At 35.4% G+C, this 25,631-nt stretch overlaps 1 protein-coding gene across 1 annotated transcript in view; it reads right to left on the bottom strand.

Annotated features, from left to right (window-relative positions):
• The window catches only part of WDR49 (WD repeat domain 49), a 177,407-nt gene extending 152,677 nt beyond the window's left edge, over positions 1-24,730 (bottom strand). Inside the window, exons 1-2 of the mRNA XM_054482756.1 lie at positions 24,568-24,730; positions 23,990-24,228 (exon numbers count right to left, since the gene is read on the bottom strand). Coding sequence (XP_054338731.1) covers positions 23,990-24,154 — 165 coding nt within the window. The 5' untranslated portion in view covers positions 24,155-24,228; positions 24,568-24,730. The remainder of the gene's footprint in view (positions 1-23,989; positions 24,229-24,567) is intronic.
• Between the last annotated feature and the right edge of the window lie 901 nt (positions 24,731-25,631).

A 25,631-nucleotide genomic window follows, 5' to 3' on the forward strand; every position in this document is an offset into this window, starting at 1 on the left:
AAAAGGGTACTGTTCCACCATGTCCCTGGTGGCTTAAGAGCTCCAATGGAGATGTACAAGGGGATTAATACTGTTTTTATGCCTGCTAACACAATGTACATTCTGCAGCCCATAGATTAAGAAATAACTTCAATTATTTCTTTGAATTCTGATTATTTAAAAAATATCTTTTGTATGGTATAGCTGCCATGGACAGTGATTCCTGTGGTGGATGTGAGCAAAGTAAATTAAAAACCTTTTGGAAAGGATTCACTAGTTTGAAAGGATTCACTAGAATGGCATCATTTTAGATGCCATTAAGAATATTCATAATTCATGGGAGGAGGTCAAAATGTCAAAATTAACAGGAGTTTGGAAAAAAGTTGATTCCAACCCTCATGGAAGACTTTGAGGGGTTCAAAACTTGGATGAAGAAAGTAACTGCGGATGTGGTAGAAATGACAAGAGAACTCGAATTAGAAGTGGAGCCTGAAGATGTGACTGAATTGCTGCAATCTCATGATCAAACTTAAATGGATGTGGGGTTGCTTCTTATAGATGAGCAAAGAAAGTTGTTTCTTGAGATGGAATCTATTCCTGTTGAAGATGCTATAAACATGGTTGAATGACAACAAAGATGTAGACTATTAAATAAACTTAGTTGATAAAGCAGTGGCAAGTTTTGAGAGTATTGACTTCAATTTTGAAAGAAATTCTATTGTGAGTTAAACACTGTGAAATAGATCTCATGCTACAGAGAAATCTTTCATGAAAGGAAGAATCCATCAATGTGGCAAACTTTACTGTTATCTTCTTTAACGAAATTGCCACAGCCGTCTCAACCGTCAGCAACAAACACCCTGATCAGTCAGCAGACATCGACATCAAGGCAAGACCCTCCACTAACAAAAACATCACCTCTCGCCAAAGGCTCAGATGATTGTTAATATTTTTTAGCAATAAAGTATTTTTTAATTAAGATATGTACAGTTTTTTGGATATGTGCTATTGGACATTTAATACCCTACAGTATAGCTTAAATATTTATCTTTTATTTGCTCTAGGAAACCAAGAAATGTGTGTGACTCAATTATCCTGCTACCCACTTTACTGCAGTGGTCTGGAACCAAATCCGCAGTATCTCCGAGGTGTGCCTGTCAAGTGGTTGATGAAAATTGAGTGAATCCCTGAAGAGTGCTTAGTGAAGCCAGTAAAATTACCCCATGGTGAAACTTTAATCAAAGGGCAATAAGTTAGCTTCTATACATATGCCATTACAAAGAACAGTGAAGCCACGTGCAATTGATTCTTGCTGTTCGTGGTAGCTATATTCTGTAAAAGTCTCTGAGAACACTAAATTAGCAGATACTGAACCATTGCTCCTACAGGAAATACAGGGTTAAGTTTCTGCAAACCTCTGCACAACTGCTCACTACATAATTCTGTTTTATGTGTGTTTCTGTTGAAAGACATCTTATTTAATATATTGTTAATTAATCACAATTAAATTCATAGCCAACAGCATCACAACTCGTGCCTGAATGAAGCTAACACGTGTATCTTCTCAGTAAGACATATTACAGCCTTCTCGGGCTTAGGAACACTAGCCAGCACTCCACCACCACACTTGGTGAAATCCACAACAATAAGCACAACATGTGAAAAACGTGGCACTAAAGAGATGTTAGAAACAATGAGATCACTTGGACACAGAGTGGGGAACATCACACACCGGGGACTGTTGGGGGGTGGGGGGCTGGGGGAGGGATAGCATTAGGAGAAACACCTAATATAAATGATGAGTTGATGGGTGCAGCAAACCAACATGGCACATGTATACCTACATATCAAACCTGCACGTTGTGCACATGTACCCTAGAACTTAAAGTGTAATAAATAAAAAAAGAAGAAAAAGAAAAAAAGAAATTGCCATATGGTAAAAAATAAATAAATAAATAATTTTAAAAAAGAGATGTTAAAAAGAACGCTTGTTTACAATATGAAAGCTGGAACAAGAAAGCAGAGTGTTGCCTTGTTTGATCTCCGCTTGGAATGTACACATTGGGAGACTCAAATTTTTTGCCACTCTGCACATGTCTGAGAAGGACCATTAAAGTGCCATGAGTATTGATTTGGGGATTAATAAATTTTAGGAGGTAGGCAAATTTGCAAGTATAAAACACAAATAATGAAGATTAACTGTATTTCAAGCAAGTATTTAGCTTAACATTTATGGGCTGTTTAGTTCAGTGAGATTCATTATGATAGAATAAACTTTTCCCACCATGTCAAAGACAGAGGCAGGACTGGAAGAAGCACTAGAGGCAGCATATTGTAGAGCAGGTCAAACCAATGTAGGTTTAAGCCTGGTTCCACCAGAGATTGTGAGAACTACTGGCAAGGTACTTCACTGCTAAGCCATAATTTCCCATCTGTAAAGTAGGTAAAGCAGTATCAGTTGCAAGAAAATTGTTATGAAGATTAGCTGAGATAACAGAGGTTAGTTTAACGGAGGTTAGCCCAGGCACTTAACTAATTAAAATAACTTTCTGAAAAATAATTGATATCGAGCCCTTTGAACCAGCCAGGAGTTAATTATTCTTATCTTTGTTCAGTTATTTGTAGTCTAAAATGTTTAGATAGATGGACATTTTTTAGTGACCCAGGTTTTAAGGGTAAAGAAAGAAACCTGGTCCTAAAAGTGCTCCATCTGTGTCAAAACTGCAAACTATTTCTGAAAACTAAGGCAATGTTGATTTTTATTTTAAACTATTACATAATGGCATCAATCAATCTCTTAGATTGTTTCATCAATAAAACAACATTTAAAAGCAGGATCTCTGTATTTTCTTCCTATGAGCTGGTAGTTTATTTTTTATTTCTAGGAACGAGAAACTACTCGGACAAATATCAAAACAATTTCTTTTTTACATTTAAGAATGTAATATTAGAAACAAATTGTAAATGACAAATTTTCTTTTCCAAAGTGATATAAGCAATCAACTACATACTTTTCTACACATTGATAATACCAATATCCACTGGGGAAAGAGACAAGAAATATGCCTAGGTTGTGAAATTTGACCCAAAAAGTACAATTGTATGATATCCCTGGCAGTTCTGTTACCAGTTGTTCACCCATTAGCTTGTTAAGTTTGAAAATGAAACTATGTTTTTGCCATACCTCCAGGTAAAATCTAGTAGTTTGTTTTTACTAAAAAATCCTAACTTTTTTCAATAAGCATGATGTTTTGATTAATATGTTATTAATTCTATCATATGCCAACTTGAATAAATTAGTTAAATGTACAATTAAGGTAATTGATCTTTTATACAAGCTTAAAAGCACAAATGCATTAACTTTTACCACACAATTAATTCTTGTTTTATCAGTGACTCCCACCCTCTGGAACTAGAATTAATTCATTCATCTCATCATACTATATAATCATACACTGTGGTTGGGAAATTGTGTGGTAGTGAAGAAGGTGGAGCTCTAAGTCTTAGCCCCAATTATGGCACCCCTAAGTAGGAACAATAATAACGAATTCCTAGTGCTGTTATGAGAATCTATTCATAATTTAATGTACATATAGCACATGGGATAATTCAATGTATGGATAGCACATTTATACTCAATAAATGTTAATGCCTTGCTAAAGGGTTTAGAGAATAGAAGAATTATAAATTGAGTCATCATGTCAGCAATGACAGTTTTCTGAGAATTTAGCCAAACTTGTGTGTGTGTGTGTGTGTGTGTGTGTGTGTGTGTGTGTAGGGCTTTGGAGGCATTCATAATTATTAATATTAGTGATCTCTACCAGGGTGGCTAGTTGCTAACTAGATAGTTCTTAGAGATTTCTTAGGGGCCCAGAGAATAGGTGCAGGAGACTGTACCAGCAGAATGGTCTGAAATCCTTTGCTTCTATGACTATTACCATCATAGCAGCAGATGCTAGTTTTTGTCTTAAAAAGAAACAACTATACACACTGTTTCAGCTGCTCTTCCTCAAAGGCACAAATAGAAAGCTGTCCTAAGTGAGCCTGGTGAAAGTAAAGTTTACCTGTTCCCGGAACCATGGCTCTTTCACATATACAAGAGCGACATTTCATCCATGTGAGTAATCCCAGTTTCTGTCTTGTCTTCAGCCACTCATAGTGCTGCTCTGTGAGCCAAATATCCCCACCCTGGACTTACTGGCAGAAAGTAATTCCATAGAAAGAAAGCAAAGATAACCTTTCAATCTAAAAATGAACTTGGATATAGCATCATTTAGTTGCTACAAACTCTTAATTTGCATTAGATTCAATCCTGAATGGCGAAATAATTTACCATTGAGCTGTCTTTAGGGATATACATACATATGCATACATAGACACACATCTTTAAATTAGTGCTAATTTAGTTAATGTCTGGGTTTTATGCCTGGATTTGACACATAACATTTGTATGCCCTTAAGCCAGTCATGACATCTCTCAGCGTTTGCATGCAGTACCAATAAGATAATCTGTATGAAGGCCATCTTCTTTACATTAGGCAACTCTATTCAAGCATTAATTATTGTTGACACATCTACAACAGGATGAATTCACAAGTATACGCTTAATATAGACAGGGAAATCTTGGGAATTTAGGAAATTTTACTACATTATAAAACATAGAGCATAAAATAATTCTCATTTCCTTCAATGAAAAGTTGAATTACTATGGCTTTAATAAAACCTTTATTATTCCAGTAAACAATGTGTTCCCATTCAAATGTAGACTTTCAAATAAAAACTACTTAATAGTGTTTTAAAGATATGTCCTTTGATTCTTATTAATTTATATTATCTATATGGTCTTTTTGAGGTAATAATTAGTACTCATGCCTCTGTTAGAACTCCTCTTCTAATAAAGGTGAAAAGTATATGAGCCATTAGAAAACATAATCTCATTCAGCTCTTCCTAGTACAATGTTTGCACATTTATTTTGCTACATCTATTTAACTGCTAAGAAAATAACCAGTTATTAAATTGTCTACAATTGTTGCAAGAGCCATAAAGCTAATATACTCAGTGTCCAGTTGATTATATCACTAGGCACAACTTTAGACCTTTTGAAAATGTTCCTATCTTCCTGAATTCTTTTCAAAGAATATTCTGAAAATCACTTCCTTTTGCCTAAAAAGCATGTTTTGCAGTTACGTCAGTTCTAGTGAGCTGCCTGTCTATTTAGAAAAAGCATAAACTCTAAAATTTCCTTTAGCTCTGAGCTTTGTAAGATTTGGATTTAACCATAACTTATATGAAAATTGAGCTCTAACCATAAGTGCAAAACTTAAAAAAAAAACAAACCTTGAAACTTGACAGGCATTTTTGTCATTAAGAAGGGATCGTGTGCCAATGGCAACATGTGAGTGTGCCAACATACTTTTACAAATGTTTATTGTTTGCACAAAAGAATGCATGCTTATTATAGAAAATGAAGATAAGTTAAAAATTAAAATAATATATAATGCCATCAGCCTTTCAGATTTATTTCTAGGCAGAAACAGAAATGACCACTTATTATTTACAAAATAGTGTCATGATGTACATACATATCTTTCTATGTTGCTTTTTCCACTTATATCATACCATAAAGCTATGCCTCTTATAATATATATTGGTCTTTATTACTATTTTTAATGGCTGCATAATATTTTATACAGAAGACATACAATTATTTATAACCCCATTATTAAAAATTTCAATTATTCCCAATGCTTTACAGTTTTATATAAACAACCCAGCAACACATATATATTCCTACATACACATCATTGCTAAGTTGTCCAATTACTTCCTAAGGGAAATTCTCTAGAAGCATAATTACTGAATCAAAGAATTTACATGTCCTGAAAGTTTTTTTTTTATATATTTTGCCAAATTCTCTTCTAAAAGGTTAAATAAACTTACATTCCCATCAACAAAGTAGGAGGTTGCCTGTACTCAAGACCCTCATAAAGGCGGGGTATTATTCTTCTTAAGACTTATTGATTGGTTGATAAAGTATAGTTCTATTAATAATAAGCCTAAATATTACATACTTTCTGGAGGAAAAATATATTTCTAAAGCAGACATCTTATCTTTCAAAATCTGCCAACCCTTAGAAATGTTGTTTATATTTTTTGTCCCCTCTTTCCAATAGCATATTTCGTAATGACATGAGGAAAGAAATACTTTCTTTTCTCCTACTCTGCAAATAAGAACTTGACCAAGGCAAGATAAAAGTCCCAGTTTAACACTATTGAGAGAGCACAATCCAACTTGGTATGGGTATTTTCTCCTCTGTCAAAGATTGGCAGTGGGTTAGCATTTCACTGACCCAAGGTTTACTGCCCTTAAGTCACTGGTGAGTATTTGTTTCCAGATCCTGAAAATAAATGTCAAATGATGAGTTGTAAGCCACTGGGAGAAATAGGTCCATCCATCCTTCCACCCATTGATCTACTGATTAATAAATATATATTAAAGATGTATACCATATAAAGCAGCACCATGTAGGTATACTTATTTGTTCAGTCAACAAATGTTTATTAAGTGTCTGTTCCATGCCAAACATTATTCTAAGCACTTAACACTAAATTAAATTTTTTTTTTATTTCCATATGTTTTTGGGAAAGAGGTGGTATTTGGTTACATGAGTAAGTTTTTTAGTGGTGATTTGTGAGATTTTGGTGCACCCATCACCTGAGCAATATACACTGAACCCAATTTATAGTCTTTTATTCCTCAACCCCTTCCCACTCTCTTTCCCTGCGTCCCTAAAGTCCATTGTATCATTCTTATGCCTTTGCATCCTCATAGCTTAGCTTCCACTTATGAGTGAGAAATACGATGTTTGATTTTCTATTCCTGAGTTACTTCACTTAGAATAATAGTCTCCAGTTACATTGAGGTTGCTGCAAATATCATTAATTCATTCGTTTTTATGGCTGAGTAGTATTCTATTGTATATATACATATATATATATATATATCACAGTTTCTTTATCCACTTGTTGATTGATGGGCATTTGGGTGGCTTCCACATTTTCACAATTTCAAATTGTAATGCTATAAACCTGCGTGGGCAATATCTTTTTGGTATAATGACTTCTTTTCCTCTGGGTAGATATCCAGTAGTGGGATTGCTGGATCAAATGCTAGTTCTACTTTTAGTTCTTTAAAGAATCTCCACACTGTTTTTCATAGTGGTTGTACTAGTTTGCATTCCCACCGGCAATGTAGAAGTGTCCCCTTTTCACTACATCCATGCCAACATGTATTAGTTTTTGATTTTTTGATTATGGTCATTCTTGCAGGAGTAAGGTGGTATCACACTGTGGTTTTGATTTGCATTTCCCTGATCATTAGTAATGTTGAGCATTTTTTCATATGATTGTTAGCCATTTGTATATCTTCTTCTGAGAATTGTCTATTCATGTCCTTAGCCCACTTTTTGATGGGATTGTTTCTTTTTTTCTTGCTAATTTGTTTGAGTTCATTGTAGATTCTGGACATTAGCCCTTTCTCAGTTGTATAAAGTGTGAAGATTTTCTCCCACCCTGTGAGTTGTCAGTTTACTCTGCTGACTGTTCCTTTTGTTATGCAAAAGCTCTTTAGTTTAATTAAGTCCAGCTATTTATCTTTGCTTTTATTGCATTTGCTTTTAGGTTCTTGGTCATGAAATCCTTGCCTAAGCCAATGTCTAGAAGGGTTTTTCCAATGTTACGTTCTAAAATTTTTATAGTTTCAGGTCTTAGATTTAAGTCTTTGATCCATCTTGAGTTGATTTTTTGTATAAGGTGAGACATGAGAATCCAGTTTCATTCTTCTACATGTGGCTTGCCAATTATCCCAGCACCATTTGTTGAATAGGGTGTTCTTTCCCCACTTTATGTTTTTGTTTGCTTAGTTGAAGATCAGTTGGCTGTAAGTATTTGTCTTTATTTCTGGGTTCTCTATCCTGTTCCGTTGGTCTATATGCCTATTTTTATACAAGTACCATGCTGTTTTGGTGACTATGGCCTTAAAGTATAGTTTGAAATCAGGTAATGTGATGCCTCCAGATTTGTTCTTTTTGCTTAGTCTTGCTTTGGCTATGTGGGCTTTTTTTGTTTCCATATTAATTTTAGGATTGTTTTTCCTAGTTTTGTGAAGAATAAAGGTAGTATTTTGATAGGAATTTCTCTGAATTTGTAGATTGCTTTTGGCAGTATGGTCATTTTCACAATACTACTTCTACCCATCCATGAGCAAGGGATGTGTTTCCATTTGTTTGTGTCATCTATGATTTCTTTCAGTAGTGTTTTGTAGTTTTCCTTGTAGAAGCCTTTCACCTCACCTCCTTCGTTAGGTATATTCCTAAGTTTTGTATTCTTTCTTTGGCAGCTATTGTAAAAGGAGTTAAGTTCCTGATTTGATTCTCAGCTTGGTTCTGTTGGTGTATAGAAGTGCTACTGATGCATGTACATTAATTTTGTATCTGGAAATTTTGCTGAATTCTTTTATCAGTTCCAGGAGCTTTTTGGAGTAGCCTTTAGTGTTTTCTAGGTATAGAGTCATATCATCAGCAAACAGCAACAGTTTGACTTCCTCTTTACCAATTACTTTGAACAAGACAACAAGATCAATGCTCTTTGAATACGTAGACTTCAGTGTGGAGACTAGGTGTGCTGGTTACTAATAACAGATGTTTTTAGGTTATCGAAAGTAATAAGAAAGTAACAAGCATCACATTAACTATTGTTTTTCCTAATTTTAAATGGAATATAGGCTTTAAGCATGCTGAAACATTCCATTAAAAGGTATCTTGTATGGACTAGATACCTTTCCATAATTTTGAAGTTGTCTGATTTTATTTCAGATCATTAGAATCCTGCAATGCTTTATTTCTCTACGTGAAAAATTGCTCATAATTGGATCTCAAAATTTTATTTTCTTCGTAACCTGCTAGTTTTATCAACCACTTCACCAAAATTAATATTTCTTTTGTCAGACATTCGGCATGATTTTTCTTTAATGTTCCATGACAGCTGAATGAGTATACACTATCAAAATGCAGTCTTTTCCCCTATAACTATAATTAAATTTAAAATTAACATGCTGGTTTCTCATGCTTCATTCTGTTGTACTTGCCTCAATTTCCCTTGGTTACAAAGCATATTAGTTATGAATATGTATTAGGTTTTGCTGTCAAACTCTGTGAATGTCTCCTGGAGCAGAAGATTAGATATGTTACTGCAAAACAGATGCATCAGTTTATATCATCCCCTGCAATTTTTACCTACTAATGAACATTTATGAGAAAGTGAACAACAGAACAGGGGAAATTACTCTGCTAGTCAAGGTCCATAGCGCTCTTTTTTTCTTGCTTCAATAAATTTTAGTAGAATTTAATTTTCATGTATATTATACTATCAATTATTCAAGAGCTCATCAATTTGAATAAAGTTAAAGTTTTGTAACTAACAAAGACACAGACCTTGACAAAATTTAAGGTTTGGAACCAAACTCTCACAAGCCAAAAATTCAACATTTCGATTTCCTATCCAGCTGCTGAATTAGAAGTGAATTGAAGCTGAAGGGGGAAAAAATCAACAAATCTTTCTCTTTTAAATAAAGATGATCATCACCCCTGAGAAATATAATTGTTCTTACTAATTTTCTCTAAGTCTGTGAAATTCTTCAATATCTGCTATACATCTAAAGTGATGCTTATCACTATCATCTTTTGTGCCTGGGTTAGAAACTTGGGGGAATAAGCCTGACCAGTGAAAGGGTGCAGCCAACAGAGAACTGAGCTTCATTGATTTTCATTTGGAAATCTCACTGTAGCAATACAAAGATATACTTTCTAAAATTGCTCTTCCTTTGTTGGAGACCATAATTATGGCAAAGAAGTTTATGCATCCATAGGATCATAGATTAATACCATGTTGGAACTAGAAGAAAGTTTAGAGAATCTACACCAAACCCTTCATTTAAAACAAAGAAACTGATGTTCAGGCTTATTAAGAAAAGACTTCTCTGAGGTCACATAGTTCACTATTAGCAGAAACACACCTAGAACCAAGAATTTCCAATTCTTAACCACTTTTACCACAATTCAAATATATTGGCTTCAACAAAATCTGATTTTCTTTAGGATAACACGGTCATCAACAAACCAGAAAAATATGAGATTGGAATGTATACTCCCAAATAATCTCATACTGTTTTGATAAAAGCTATCTATTTAGAAGCCTAAAGTTTTATAATGATACACTTACTTTTCACATATAAACTTTGAATCGATAAGATAAACGTAAAAAGTCAGAAAGATTCTAATCCAGGTTCTGAGGGGAAGCTTTTCACCAAACTGTCAGCTCTTTCTTGCTGTCACAACCTTCTCAAACCAAAGATCCAACTTCAACCAATCTCTGGTAATTATCTTCATTCTTTTGTTCTGCCATCCTTTCATCCCAGATATCTGGCAAAACACAGCATTGGAAAAGCGTCCTCTCTGTGCTTATACCCAGGCTGCTGAACACTGATGGATAGGGCAGAATGATGTCACCACAACAAAATGCATGATCTCCAACCTCAAATGTCCCTCTATACTACTAGGAATCCTTCCATGTTTTCTTGCTGAACTCTCACTCTTATTCTCTACTTCTTTCAAACTCCTACTTTATCATTTCCCTTCCCTTCCCAGTAAAGAAATTTGACTCCCAACTCACAAGGAAAAGGAACGAAAGAAAGAGAATGCAAAGGGGGAGAAAGAAATGGAGGAATCAATTAGATAGAAATGTCCTCAATGTTTTTGCACCCACATATATAATGACCTATATCTGCAACCATCTCCTTCTCCCCTGTGACAGCAGAACTTCTGTGTTCTGGATACAACCTTCTCCCACTACCTCGAGAATCTCTTCTATTGTTATTCTCTCTTGTTCTCTATTGACTCCTTTTCGTCAGCATTTAAACTGATCAAGTCATTCGAATTATTAACCATCTTCCCTTGACATTGCCATCTGTTTTTTGCTACTGTCTCATCCTTCTTTCACAGCCAACTTGAAATAATCACGTTCTCACATTGTCTCAATTTCTTCACCTCCAGCTTACTCAACTTATTGCAATCCAGCAGCTCCACTGAAGTTGCTCTTAACAAAAAGACCAAAAATCCTGTGGCTAAACATTTCAATACATTTTTTTCTGGTTCTCATCTGATAAAAGTGAAAATGTACCAAGTTAATGTTTGGTGCCAAAATATCTTTGTTTGAGAAAATACCTTGAGATTCCCGTTTAGTTGGAAAATGAAACCTGAGTTATGTGCAAGACCCCAATCAAGAAAGAACAGGGATCAAGCTGCTGTAAAAAAGAGGAAAATAATTTGGTATTTGTTTTTATTGATGTTTTTATTCGATTAGACAGAAGGAGAGAGAAAGAAATGGTGGTTGAAATGGGAGGTGGAAAGGATGGGAGATTCCAAGATGGCAGAGGGTTGCATGGTAATTAAGTGCCATCAAGAAAACCCCACAGGCAATATGGCTAAAATTATTTTAATAATGGAAGTGTCTGTGTGTTTCTGACATATTTCTCACTCCAAACCACACACCTACTTCCCAAAAACCTTCAGTTGCATCTACTCGACTTGTAAATGCTTACTGAATGGAAAGTCCTGAATAACTACATAAGGAGCTGAGTCTCAGGCATGTGTTAATCTGATAGAGAACAGAGATGGCAGCTGCAATGGAGGGCAGGCAGAGGTGATTTTACATTTGCAGAAATTTGGAAAGGGCTTTGTATTTCCAATATTATGGCATAAGGGTTCAAACCAATGATTCCATATCTCCAAGTCTGGAATGCTCCCACCCATGAGTTATGTGTTTTTAATATGTGTCTCTGCAGAATTTGCCTCTGTTGACTCTCCCCTACTTCTAAGAACATTTGCTTTCCTTGGTTTACATTACACTGTGTTTCTCAGCAACACTTCTGATCACTCCTTCTCAGTATCTCTTGTAAGTACCACTTTTTCTGCGGTACTTACAGAAAGATAAGATGAAGATAAGATAAGATGAGATATTGGTATATCTTAGCTTTTGGCCCTATGACCTGTTCTCTTCTCATGTCATATACCCTAGCTGATTTATATGACCCAATTTCTTAGGCTTCAAACATGATCTAATTGCTGAGAATACCCAAAGAAATATCTTTATCTAGACCTCTCTTCTGAGCACTAAGCCTTTATATCCTATTTCCCTTCTGGATATATTAACTTGGAAGTCCTATGTAGATAATTCAAATCAACATGTCTAAATAACAATTCATTTTCCCTCAAAAATAATCTTTTTTCCTCTTTTCTTTAGATTTAAATATTTTCAGAATTAAACACTGGGGGAAAACACAGCCTACAGGTCCATGAATATGACAGAGGTTGAATGAACCAAACTACATTTAACAAAAGGGTATAATACAGCTGTTAAACAAATGAAAATACTCTCTTATACAAATGAAAATACTCTTATAAGTTGAAAATAATCAACTTATATAGAGATACATTGTTAATCAAATGCAATTAAAATGCCACAGAGAATAAATGTATACTATGTTTTATGTGAGAGAGAACAAAAAGTAAAAAAAAAAAATACACATAGACATACATGTATTTAAAAAACAAAACCACAGAAAAAAATTTCAGAAGTTAATGAAAATTGTTATCAAGGCAGAATGAGAGGATGGGAAGAAAAGGATAGGGAAGAGAGTAAAATTTTTCTAAGTATGCATTTTTATACTGTTTTGACTTGAGAACTATAAAAATGTTTCATATAGTCAACAAAATAAAATCAAAACAAAGATTTTTTAAACTCTAAAATTTAATATGTATATATACTAACCTAACCATGTAACAAGCTTACACAACCACACAGTAAGAGAAATTAATTTTAATATCTATAAGCCCAGTTCTCTAACCCATGTACCTGTAATGCAATATAAAGCAAAAAAACTGCAAATAAGTCTTAAATTTTACTTTCATTTTTATAGTAGTGTTGATATAATAGTTCCAAAACTATTTCATATACATTAAATATAAAGCATACAAATAAATATATTAATGCTGCTAGAACAAAGGTTCAAAATGTGAGCGCATGGAAATACAAATGATACAAATATGGAGTGACAGAGGGAGGGGAAGAACCCTGTGGTATTTGAATTGAATTGGAAGTATTAGTATAAGTTCATTAGTTTTAAAAATATGTATAGATCAATAAATATAAATATTGATTTAGATGGGTATAGATATATCCTAGCTATGTCAACTGAAAGGACCTGGAAGCAATGACACCCCTAATAGCAATGAACACACTACTACCCAGATCCTGTTATTCTCAATACCATTCTCCAATAAATGGAACTGGGGATCCCTGGAGAAATGGCTGGTTCCAGGTCTTGGGCACATCATCTTGTGCCAGAAAGCAAAGCAGTAATAAGAGATTGATAAAAATACGTTAAAAGGATACAAGAGCTGGCTTGAAGGGGTCTCACACTAGACAAATTTTGGGCATCCTGAGTATCATAAAATAATGACCATAATAGAAAACAGCACGTTGAATAGAATAAACAAATCCATAAATCTGTGGTCAGACTCAAGGCAGAGAGAGAGAATGAGAGGGTGAAAGAAGAGGGGCCGAAGACTCTCTCTTACAGAAAGAAAAATGCCATACTGAAAATGAGTAAGAATCAATAGCATTTAAAAATCACCATTTTTCAACCATCAGTAGAGTCATTGTTTCCAGCAAAGATAATCAATCAATAGTCAAACCAATGGATGAAATCTTGTTGAAGAATACTCACAATATAGTATAAAAGTATCAGCCCACAAATTCCTTTACAATGGGTAACTCTGGTGGATCCACTTCAATCAAGCGATCCAACTTATAGCATCACCAGTAATGGGACAAATTGACATAATGGGACTCTCGATGCCATACAAGAGGTGGAGATAACTACGCAGTATTCTTTCCAAAAATGGTGGAGATGAATCTAACAGTAAAGAATCAATCAGAAAATCCACATAATGGGATGTTCTAAGTAACTGGCATGAATTCTTCAAAAATGTTTATGTCACGAAAGACAAGAAAAAGTGGGGGACTCCTCGAGATTAAAGGAAACTAAACAGGTGAAAGAGATGTGTCAACTAAAGCAAATGTATAATTCTGTATTGGATCTGTGATTTTATATAAAAGACATTACTGGGACAAAAAGGAGACATTTTAATATCAACCTTTTCATTAGGTAATGTACAAAGTTGAACTTCCTGTGTACAAAAATGGCATTATGGTTATCTAGAAGAATGCCTTTGTTCCTAGGGAAGTTTACTTAAAATATAGCCCTCCATAAAGGAAGGCCTACGTCTAAGCAGCTTTTAACTGCCACAGGGTAGACATTCAATAAATACCTGTTGTAAGAATGAGTAAATGATAAATATATTGTAAATATTCTCTTCTATATTGAGGAAGAGATATTCATCTATTTTACTGATAATAGCAAGTTTGGGGAGGGGATCATAATAGTGAATGATGGCCGAGATTATAGAATAATAATGTATAAAATAACTTTGGGAAATTATAAATAAGTTAAAATAGAGTTAAATTGTTCACTAGAGAAAAGAAACAAAAACTGGCTACCAGACCACATTGGACAATGTTCTGGCTCTGCAAATCACTCAATAGGAAATGACAAATTCCCCCCCACCCCCGCCTTTTTTTTTTTTTTTTTTTTTTTGGATTTCTGTTCATCACCTGTAAAATAAACACAGTAGAGTGGTTCTCTATGTTCTCTCTCTTAATGCTAAAATTCAGTGGAATTGAATTTTAATGCTCTGAGTATAAGGACATAGTATCTATAAAAGGCACTGCTTTTAAATTCAGCACTCTTAATTTCAGCATTGCTAGACATACATTTAGAAATAGTACCACAGAGTCTTTAGGTTATGAAGATATGCCAGCATTTTAAGAACATTTATGTTTGCATTGAATTATGGTACAGATAAGGTGCCCACAAACCCATTTGCTATAACTTGCCCCACTACAATCACAATTCTCTTTTTCTATAACCTCTACACCACATAAATATGTACATTTTTTATTTTAGAATATGATTATGCACTATTCTGTGATTTTCTTGTTTTCACTGAACATCAAATCTTGGGCAATCTTACATAAGTCTTCCTTATTCTTTTTAATAACTGAGTAATAGGAGTATACCATAATTTACTTATCCATTCATCCAATTGATGAATATTTGGGTTGTAAATACTCCAGTTTGTAAGTGATATTACAATCATATCTTTGCATGTATTTTTTTCTGTACTTCAGAATGTATTTAGGGTAGCTTGGAGGATTAGAATTGCTGATTAAAAAGTATACATGTGGTACATTTTATATTTGATATATAAAGGCAAGTCACCTTCCAGAAAAGCTTTGTCAATTTACAATCTTAGTAAGAGTGCCTATTCCCTTGGTTCTTCGCCATCAGTGAATGTTATTGATCTTTTTAATATTTGCCAATCTGATGATTGTAAAAAGAATGTCTTCTTTCTGATTGGAGTATCAAATCAAATTCTTAACAAGTTTGGGTGCCTTTTCACATGATTAGCAGCTATTTATGTAACATTCTTTCTTGAATACATAAAATGTGATAATGTATGTAAATATATTCTACATAAAAAAAGCTACATGTGATATGTATATGTGTACATATGGATAAAAATGCATTTAAAATACACTAGAAAATATTAAGAGTAGTTACCCAGGGGAGTATAATGACTGAGGATGGAGCACGCTAAGGGGGAAATTTCATGTTTAGCTTGGGTTTTTTTACCATGAGAATGATGTGTTACTAATATTTATTTAATTTTATTTATTTATTTAATTTTATTTATTTATTTTTTATTTTTAGTTTTGAGATTGAGTTTCGCTCAGTCACCCAGGCTGGAGTGCAGTGGTGAGATCTCGGCTCACTGCAACCTTCGCCTCCCAGGTTCAAGCAATTCTCCCGCCTCAGCCTCCCGAGTAGCTGGGATTACAGACACCTGCCATAATGCCTGGCTAGTTTTCGTATTTTTGTAGAGATGGGATTTTACCATGTTGGCCAAGCTGGTCTTGAACTCCTGACCTCAAGTAGTGTGCCCGCCTTGGCCACCCAAAGTTCTGGGATTACAGGCGTGAGTCACCATGCCCAGCCTTATTTATTTAATAATACAAGGATTGCTAAATAGGAATCATAAAAATAAATGAAATTTTATATGGCTGGCTATACCCTCCTTTTTTGTTTGTTTGCTTCTTCTCCTTCTACTTCTAGAAAATAACTCAGCTGCTTTATTTCTTGTACCAACTCCAGTTGTTTCTCCACCGCCTTGAAGAATTTTGTAAGGTCCAGTCTTAAACAGTCTGTTCTCTCCTACAGATATCTCATCTCATGGCCTCTCTCCTCCAGAATCTATGTTGCGATTCTCTCACACTCAATTGTTTCTCATAGCCTGCCTGGGACTTCTATTTGACTTTAAACAAATAATGGCATTGTGTTAATCAGAGCATCTATGATGAAAGCAACCAAAGGAACATATAGGAAGCTATGAGAAGAGAAAACAGGGTCATGGTAGGGCACTAATCCCGCCTGCATGGTAAGAAAAGGCTTTCCTAAGGCAGTGGTATTTACACACATGTGAGTAGGAGTTAGCCAGGAAATTGTTGGGGATAGGAGATAAATATTCCAAACCGAGGCACCAGCATCTGGTAGGCCCTAAAACAGGAGTAAGTAAAATATGATCAGCATGACTGAAACGCTTTGGGTAATGGTCCAGGTCAGATAATTTTGTGATGGACTCATTGGAACCATAAATCCAGACTGAACACCGGTGTGTGTGTTGGGAGTTGAGAGGAGGGGAGTTGCACCAGAAGGAAGAAGGAAGGATTCCCCTGAAAGGAATAGATCTTCCCATTCTTTACAGTCCTAGGAAGGGAACATGGAAAAATAGGTCTTAGACTAGAGTGAAGAGAAATATTTTCTGCTATCTCTGGGGCCAAGGATCAGTTTGGCCTCTTGGTTCTAAGACATGGGCAGTCTGATGTGTTTATAGTGGGATTGAGGAGCTGAGAGCAGCTCCTTGCCACAAATATATGTCCTGAAGTGAGGAAGCAGAACAAGTTAGTACAAAGTCATGAGAAAGGGTTGGAAGCAGCATTGTCCATTGGAACTTTCTGCAATGATGAAAATGTTCTATATTCTTTGCAGTCCAGTATAGTAGCCACTAGCCACATGTGGCTACTGAGTACTTGAAATGGCTGGTGCTTGTGAGGAACTGAACTTTATTTTATGAAATTCTTACTTTATTTAAATAACCAAATGTAGCACATATTGAAGAGTACACGTCTGTAGCAAAACTAGTGTGATAATTTGGCCTTGGGTCTATTGAGAAGATTAGAGAAAGGTGTATGCATGCACACATGGGAAGTTAAGCAGTAGAGGAACATGTCTCTGGTAATGCCTCGACAGAGAGGTTGGTGCCTAGAGAATCAGGATTTCATAATAGTCACATCCATAGAACATTGGTGAGACACGATGAAGGGAGAAAAGACCCCAAGGGACTTCTTGCACAAGTATGAGGCAGAGCCTTGGGAAACGGTCAGAAATCATTAAGGGACAGTTTAAAGGATTCCTATTTCTAGCAATAGAGTGAGGGTGTCTTGTGTCATCATTAATATGTTATACTTTGCAAAATGTGACAAATCGAAGCCAAAATGCCACAAATAATGGTTCTTTCATTCTTTTATTCATTTTTCTTGTTTAACTCTCAGGAAAATTTGAAAAGTTGCAGTGTCCTTAGTTCACAAGTCTGGCTAAACTGATGCACTACACATGAACAGCAATAGACATCTTTGCTTTCTTTCTCCCTCCCTCCTCTGTAACAAGCTTTTCTTGGTTGTCTTCACTTCTCCAGTTTTGGCCAACGCTCAAGGTTAAACCACTTGTTTACTAAAAGCACTCTTCATCACACACTGATCCAGATTAATTTTTGTAAGTGCCTGTTGTAAAAGTACACAGAGAGTTTGAAAAGGCAGGAAACTATTAGAACTTGTCACAAAATTCAGCACAAAGGCAGCAGGATTTGGAAGGCAAATTTTTCATTTGTAGTGAGATACAACTTCACTTCCTTGAGTTTTGGTGATGACGCCATTTGCTATCATTATTCATGAATTTTAACAAATCAGGTAAAACCACCACAGACTTCCTCTGCCATTTCTAATTGTGCCAACTGCAGTAGTATTGGATTTGTCTTCTTGCTATCACCTTAATGTTTTCTGCTGCCATTAAAAATAGGTATTTTGATTGCACTAAGAGCAATGGGTGAGAAATGCTATGACCTGCTGTCTTTGTTCAGCAGATGATGAATTGACTGAGGCTGCAGAATGCACTTTTACTATATGCAGGTGAGACTAAGCTTCACCTGTTTACCTTTTCATAAGTCTCCATTGAGATGCCTTTAGAAAGAAAAAAATATTTTTTAAAAAAGCAATTGGTTATTATTTTCTTTTCATTCTTCCACCCTTTCTCTACATTGATTTCATTGCAGCAGTTGTTGATTATTTGCTGATTATGCATTAGCTCCAAGTTAGCAGAGCACAGGGCCTGTGCACTATTAACTTAACATGCATTTTGTTTAGTAAATCTTTATCCTGTTGGATTCACGTTCCTTAGAGAAACATGCCAAAGGAAGGTTATCTTGTGGCCAGTGGAAGTCATGCCATATATGGACTCCAAAGTTGACAATCTGCCTCTGAGTTCTGGCTCTGCCCATGGGGAAATTCAATTGAATATTTTTAGTCCTTCATCTCCTTATTTGTAAATGGGAAGTAAAAATTTATGCCGTACCTATGTTTCAGGCTGGTAAAGGATCAAATAACATGATGCCAACATAAGTGCTTTGTAAAATCTTACTATACTTGAAAGGTGTTAAATTTTTATTCATCATTTTTACCTAAACTGATTTCCAGAAAGAATTTTAGTTCAGTTACAACAGAAGATACATAGGCAATAGGACTGACTATTAAAACAAAGATAAAAGAATAAGAATTATATAATAAAAATAGCAGATGATTGTCCTAGAAAACCTAAGTTAATCATAGTTGTAACAGTTGAACATTAAATTTAGCTTTGAATTCCTGGCAGCTAAGACAGAACACAAAATACAATTAGACACAAAGGTCTCCATAATTTACAAACTGAAGCATGCTGGTTCATTAGGAGAGAAGGAAATTTTCCTTCCACAAAATTCTAAGAGGATCATGGGTGAGATCATTATCTGGGCACACAGCTGTCCCTACTTGCCATACGACTTGAAGTAACTTGAAGTTACATGTAGCCATGTGACTGAGTGCTAGCCAATGGGATGTGAGCTGGACCACAAAAAACATTCCCCAGTGCTCCCCACTGCTACTAGCTGATGCATGTCTTGTGTAGAGGCGGAAGGTGGGGACAGCCTGAGACCTGAATCCCTGCTTGCAACTGCTTACCCATTAGAAATACCTGCTTTTTACTTTATGTGAACAGGAAATAATACCTCTGTCATGTTGCAGATATTATATATTTTACACAGTTCGCATACACTATAAAAAATATTTTCTAATTCTCAGCATTGTTGGATAGCATAATATCCAACTTTATACCTTAACAGTTTTATCTAAGAAAAAATTTTAAATGAACTTTATGGACCATCTCATTTTATCAGAGATAAGAACATCTAAAGGTTCTGGGGAAAGGAAATGAAACAAAAATGAGTAATTTTATTTATGTGTTTGGGATGGTGGTGCCTGGGTAGAAAGGAAAGAAGGAAGATATAAGAATAGTTTTGGAGTATGAGACATGTCTAGGAAGACCTGTTCATTTGGGTACCTTAGTAGTGAAGGTACAATGGGCAATGAGAAGGCCTAGAGAAGGATGGGTCCTCCATAAATTTGGAGGAAGCTTGACAGTTTAGAAAGAAGGACAAGTAAAAAAAAGGTAAGAAAAGGCCCAATCTGACTTTCTATATTCCTGTAGAGCCTAGCTTGCCTGGCAGGTCATCAACATCCTCAGCATTGTCTTGAAGCAAACAAGCACAGTTCATAGACCCTGCTGTAGAATGCTTTCTAAAATCCCCAAGATACTGTTCAGGTGTTTTGGGAATTTTATAAAGATAATCAAGGATGAGAATATCAAAATTCTTTAAATGTAATTGTATTACCCGTTAAGTACAATTCTAGAACTTGCAGAATTGACTACTGAACTTCTCCAGTCTTTTGAGATTCAGTTTGAGTAAGTGCATTGTGTTTAGATCTCATTCACCTCCAAGACAGATTTGTTTTAAGAATTCTCACCAAACAGTCTCTAGGGCAGTCTTGCTAGGATTTTTACTGTGCTTTTCTTACACTAAAACTATTTGGCCCTTCCTACTTTCAGGATAAATACCTCACATTTTACATGTGGCTTAGGAGGTTTCACTTCTAGCTATAGTTAAAGCTAAAGATTTAGCAGGTCTTGGGCAAATGATAGCATGGAGCTGACAGGGTAAGGCCAGCCCCCAGGTCTCAGCTTACAATCAGGCCAAAACAGGTGTGCCAGGAGAAGATATAGACACAGTTGCTGATAAAGGCAGTTCAGGACCTAACCTGGAGAGCCCAGGAGCACAGGGCAAACTATGGTCTCAGATCAAACAGGCAGCAATTAATTTAGGATCAAGGTCTAATGTTAAATCATCGTTGACATACAGAGATCAACAATGGAGAATGTAAAAAAAAGAAACACTCAGACACCTACATAGCCAGACTCTCAGAAGAAGCTCAATAAATATCAGACCCCATGGCTTTCCTAAAATTCCATTTTCCTTAGACCAAAATTTTTACTTCTCACCACTCCTACAAAATCAGCAAACCACAGCTACTCTTCCTCAAACAATATTTGGCTTTTGGAGTTTCAAAGAAAATGTAAAATATGGTTGACATGAAAATAATTTGAGCATCCAGAGACCATGTCATTTCTCTAAGTATTGTAAGTGCTACAGGGAGGTTTGAGTAACAACCATTTTACAAGTCTATGAATAATGCAAGTTTCTCTCCCTTCAGGCTGATATATGGCTTTTTTGACACCATCACTTCAAGGAAAATGAAATCCACAAGTTACTTTTCTGTTCTTCTACCCAGGTAACTTATTTGTTCCAAAGAAAAGAATCAAGACATCAGTTAGAATTTTTGCCTGCTAAGAAAATATGCAATAGGAGATAGAACAATTATGCTTTTGACTCTTCTGTGTAAATTTATGTCTTTGCAACTCTTACCACTTCCTTCCACAACTAATAGGAATGAAGACTCATAGCAGCAAGTGTCACTTGAAGTTTAATTTCCTTTAAGAAATGTATGAATTAGAATCAAGGCACTGTCGGAGGTCACATGGTTTAACTTCTACTTAGTAAATAAGTAATATCTAATGTTAACTGAGCACTTACTCTCTGTGGCATGCACTTTTTAAAGTGCTTTCCAGATAGTACCTCCTTTAATCTTCATGAAAACTCTGTTATCCTCATGTTAGAAATAAACGAAACTGAGGCCCAGAGAGATTAAGTATTTGCACAGAGTCACATTGTAAGTGGCAAAGCTGGGATTTAAGCTCAGGAAATCTGACTCCTAGATCTGAAACACTGCATGATTCTGATCCATTTATACCACTGCATAATGAATATAAGCACTACTTGCTTTATTCCTAAATGTTACTACTACGATTAATATGGTATGTGATATTTTATTTGGAAATACATGTAAAACATTTACTGCATAATTCAAAGACCCAACTTCCTGTTTTTTCACTTAAGAATTGCCACTGCCATTTAAGGAGACGGACTTCACCTAATATCTGACAACTCTTCAGCCCCAAACAAGCAATCTGTGTAAGAAAAAAAAAAAAATGAAGATAAAGGAATCTGGTGCCAGAATCTTGACATTTCTAAGAGCATGTCCTTAGTAATTGGACCACAAATCACTGCCTTTAGAGTTCGAAGTTGCAGGAATGCTGTTGAGGGCATTTTATCCTTTTACAGCAATCTATACCTGTGGCCTCTGGGCCTAAAACTCATGACAGATGGACTGGATACCATTAAAATCATCTAGTGCATCATTCTTCTTTAGGTGTCCATGCTGTGTTTGGAAATCATGTTGGCTCAAAGGTCTAACTTTTAGTACTGGCTGCACATTTGCCATGGGATTATTCCATTCTCTGGCTGTTGAGTCTGCTAAAATGGATGAACTTGATTTTTTTTTTTTTTTTGAAGGTACACCTGCATAGCTCAATTTCTTTTTTAAAAAAAGAAATTGTCTATGTTCATACAAGCTCTGCATTACCTTCTCTTCTCCCCTTTGGTCCATTAGTTCCTGCTTTTCCAACTGGTAATGTCAAAATAAGTGGTCTGGCCTTTGAAATGTTTAACATAAAATAAAATTAAATTAAAACTTGAGGTTGAATTTTCCAGTTTCACTTGGGTTCACTCAAGACTAATCTGTAGTTTGGAAAGAACACCCACCTCTAACCTTCTGAAGCAGTTTCACCAACACATCAACTTTATAATGTAGACTCTCTTAATAGGCCCTAGCATTCAAATTCTTTGTGTTCTTAGCACCGGAACAAAACTGCCACATTTCTGTTCACTACAGAGTCAAAGCTGTCATAATCTGCTGTTATGTTTTACTGAATGTCCTCAAGCTGTCAAAATGTTTGCTATGTCTATCAAAATATGCCAAATTTACTTGGGGCACTGGGCATGAGCAGCAGCAAAGAAATCTTTCAGACAAATGAGGTTTGGTGAATAGCAAATATATGAAGGTTGAAATGAGAAAAGTGTAGGACAGAGCATGTCTTGCTACTAAATATGATAAGTTCTATTATAAAGAAATGGTTGATACTACTGGGACATTAATTTATCAATACAGGTGGAACCCAACTTGTTATATTCTTTTGTGGATATCTAAAGATAAAAATGTGTGCCTATTACAGGCCAATATATTGTGAGCTTTTATTATATTTTATTAATTTCCAGGTGGTATTCCAAAATATTTTCTATTTAAATTAGTACGGATACTCCAAGCACCCACGGACAATCTTAAGAAGGCCCTAGATCATATTTTAGTAAACATAATATAATAGAAAAGTTGGAGGCTCATGACTACCTAAATTCTACATCATGGAAGAGCACTTCTTTCTACCCATATTTGAAACTAAAAATCACTTTGATATATGCTGTTCATTATGCATAGCTGCAGAATTCAAAATTAATTGACTAAGAGAGAAAGAAGAAAATTATTCATTTATAGTTAAATTCCTATGGTTTATTTTTTATGTAGAGTTAAAATGAAAAATTCTAATTTTGTTTTTATTGGCATTGTTCCAGGATTTACAAAATGAGTGGGAGACTCGTCCCTCATAAGGGATCTTGGGACAACAAAGTGCCAAAATCAGCTTAGAAAAGGAGCTGTGCCACTTAGGGTGAGTGAGACAGGAGGAAAATTTTGCAAACTGGGTATGCATATTTGCATTTGCTGAGTTCTATGTCCATATTAAATGCAGGAGCAGTTAGTCCTGGAGGTCACCTTAGAGATCTGGCTTTCTTCACTCTCAACCATAATTTTTTGTTTCCTCAAAATATGTTGATCTCTAAGAAAAAAAATTTTTCCAAGAATAAATAGTTCTTTCTTGATAGTAATGAAATTCAGTGAAGCAATTTCAAACTAAAGAATATTATTTGGCCCAAAGAACTGAGGGGCAAAGCTACCAAGCACATTGTATTAAATCCAGGCCTAACCAATTATTTTTAATTCTCTGCTATAACCATTAAGAGTATTTTTTTTTTAATGCTTAAAGAAAAATATCTCTGTGTTTCATTCAAGGCTCCTTCATGAACAACTCAAACTATCTGGTCAATAAGCTTCACACTTACCTCAAAGGCCTTCTGTATTTTTATAAAGTCACCCACGCTGAGTTGGTTTTCAAGCAGGCCTGTGCCATAGTCTTCAAATGCAGTTACACCTTCTGTTCTCTCAGGGCTCTTTGGCCCAAGCTGTGACCCTGTGTTTAACTCAAGTGCAGCTTTCTGGCAACTCATAATGGCTTCACCTTTTCTCAGCTGCCTTCAACTATTTCTATATGGATGGATCTTTTTTTTCCTTCAACAGGTGCCTTTGAAAAGAAACTCAACTTAGCAATAGAATTCCAAAATGAAAGTACAAACCTTTCAAGGCATACACAATCAGGAGGTAAAATATTCAAGCTAAAGTAGGAAATGAAAGCCCTCAACCCTCTCACTTATTTGATTCTAGAGTAGTTTATCTTCAAAATTTACAGTTGAATGGTTTTAAAATGGTATTTTTACCCCTTCCTTACACTCTGTTTAACCTGGCTTGATTAAAAATGTGTAAAGCTTTCCCCACATTTATAGTAACTGACACAAAAAACAACTTCCAATCCTCATTTTAAATGCATTAGAAAAGCACCTTCCCAAAAATCTCTTTGACTAACCTTGCTTCCATTAACATGTTGTAGTTTTCAACTCCACTTTCTTGTCTGGAAGAGTTAGATGACAAAGCTGCAGAGTTTCCCTACCAATGAAGTACTTGACTCTGAAGGCCACCTTCCCAGCAATGTGGAGTTGTTTGTTTCATCTGTTCTGATCCTTTTGTATGTTTCCTGGCAACCAACACAAAGCCAACTAAAACTTTCCCTTCCACTTCCCCCTCTCCAACTGAAAGTTTAAATATATAATGTAAATGTTGAAATGGTTTTTTTTTAATAAAAGGACAGCTTATTCCACTCATTTTTTATTAAACAACGTCTTGTATTATTTAAAGACAACTTTTACCATTATATAGGATATATATTATGAAACAACATGATTAGTCAAAGAAACAAGCATGAAATTCTGGAATTTTATGTTTTATACACAGAAAATGTTTTATTCTTATATAATAGGAATCTGTTTCTTATATTCTTTTTGTCTTAGTTTCTATGTATATAAAATAGAGATGGTTCAATAAAGCTTCCAACTTGTTGAAAATGTGATAAAAAAAACACAGCATAACATAATATGATAAATCTAATGATAAAATTGCTTGCAGTGTCACTACTGATTCAGCTAAGAATAATGAAAAGGAGGAGAAAAAGAAGAAATATTAACATTTTTTGAGTATTAACCATGTGCCAGGCACTAAAACTTTATGTTCATTGTCTTGTTTAAACTTCACAACAATCCTACAAGACAGATATGATCATTATCCCCATTTTACTGATAAAGAAGCAAAAAGCCAGGCACAGTGGCTCACGCCTGTAATCCCTGCACTTTGGGAGGCTGAGGCAGGTGGATGGCTTCAGCTCAGGAGTTCGAGAGCAGCCTGGGCAACATGATGAGACATTGTATCTAGTAAAAATACAAAAATAATCAGCCGAGCATGGTGGCGCACACCTGTGATCCCAGCTACTCGGGAGACTGAGGTAGAAGGATCCCTTGAACCTGGGGGGCAGAGGTTGCAGTGAGCGAAGATTGTGCCACTGCACTCCAGCCTGAGCAACAGAATGAGACCCTGTGT

The sequence above is a fragment of the Pongo pygmaeus genome, chromosome 2, assembly GCF_028885625.2.
Source record: "Pongo pygmaeus isolate AG05252 chromosome 2, NHGRI_mPonPyg2-v2.0_pri, whole genome shotgun sequence".
NCBI classification, from domain to species: Eukaryota; Metazoa; Chordata; class Mammalia; order Primates; family Hominidae; genus Pongo; species Pongo pygmaeus.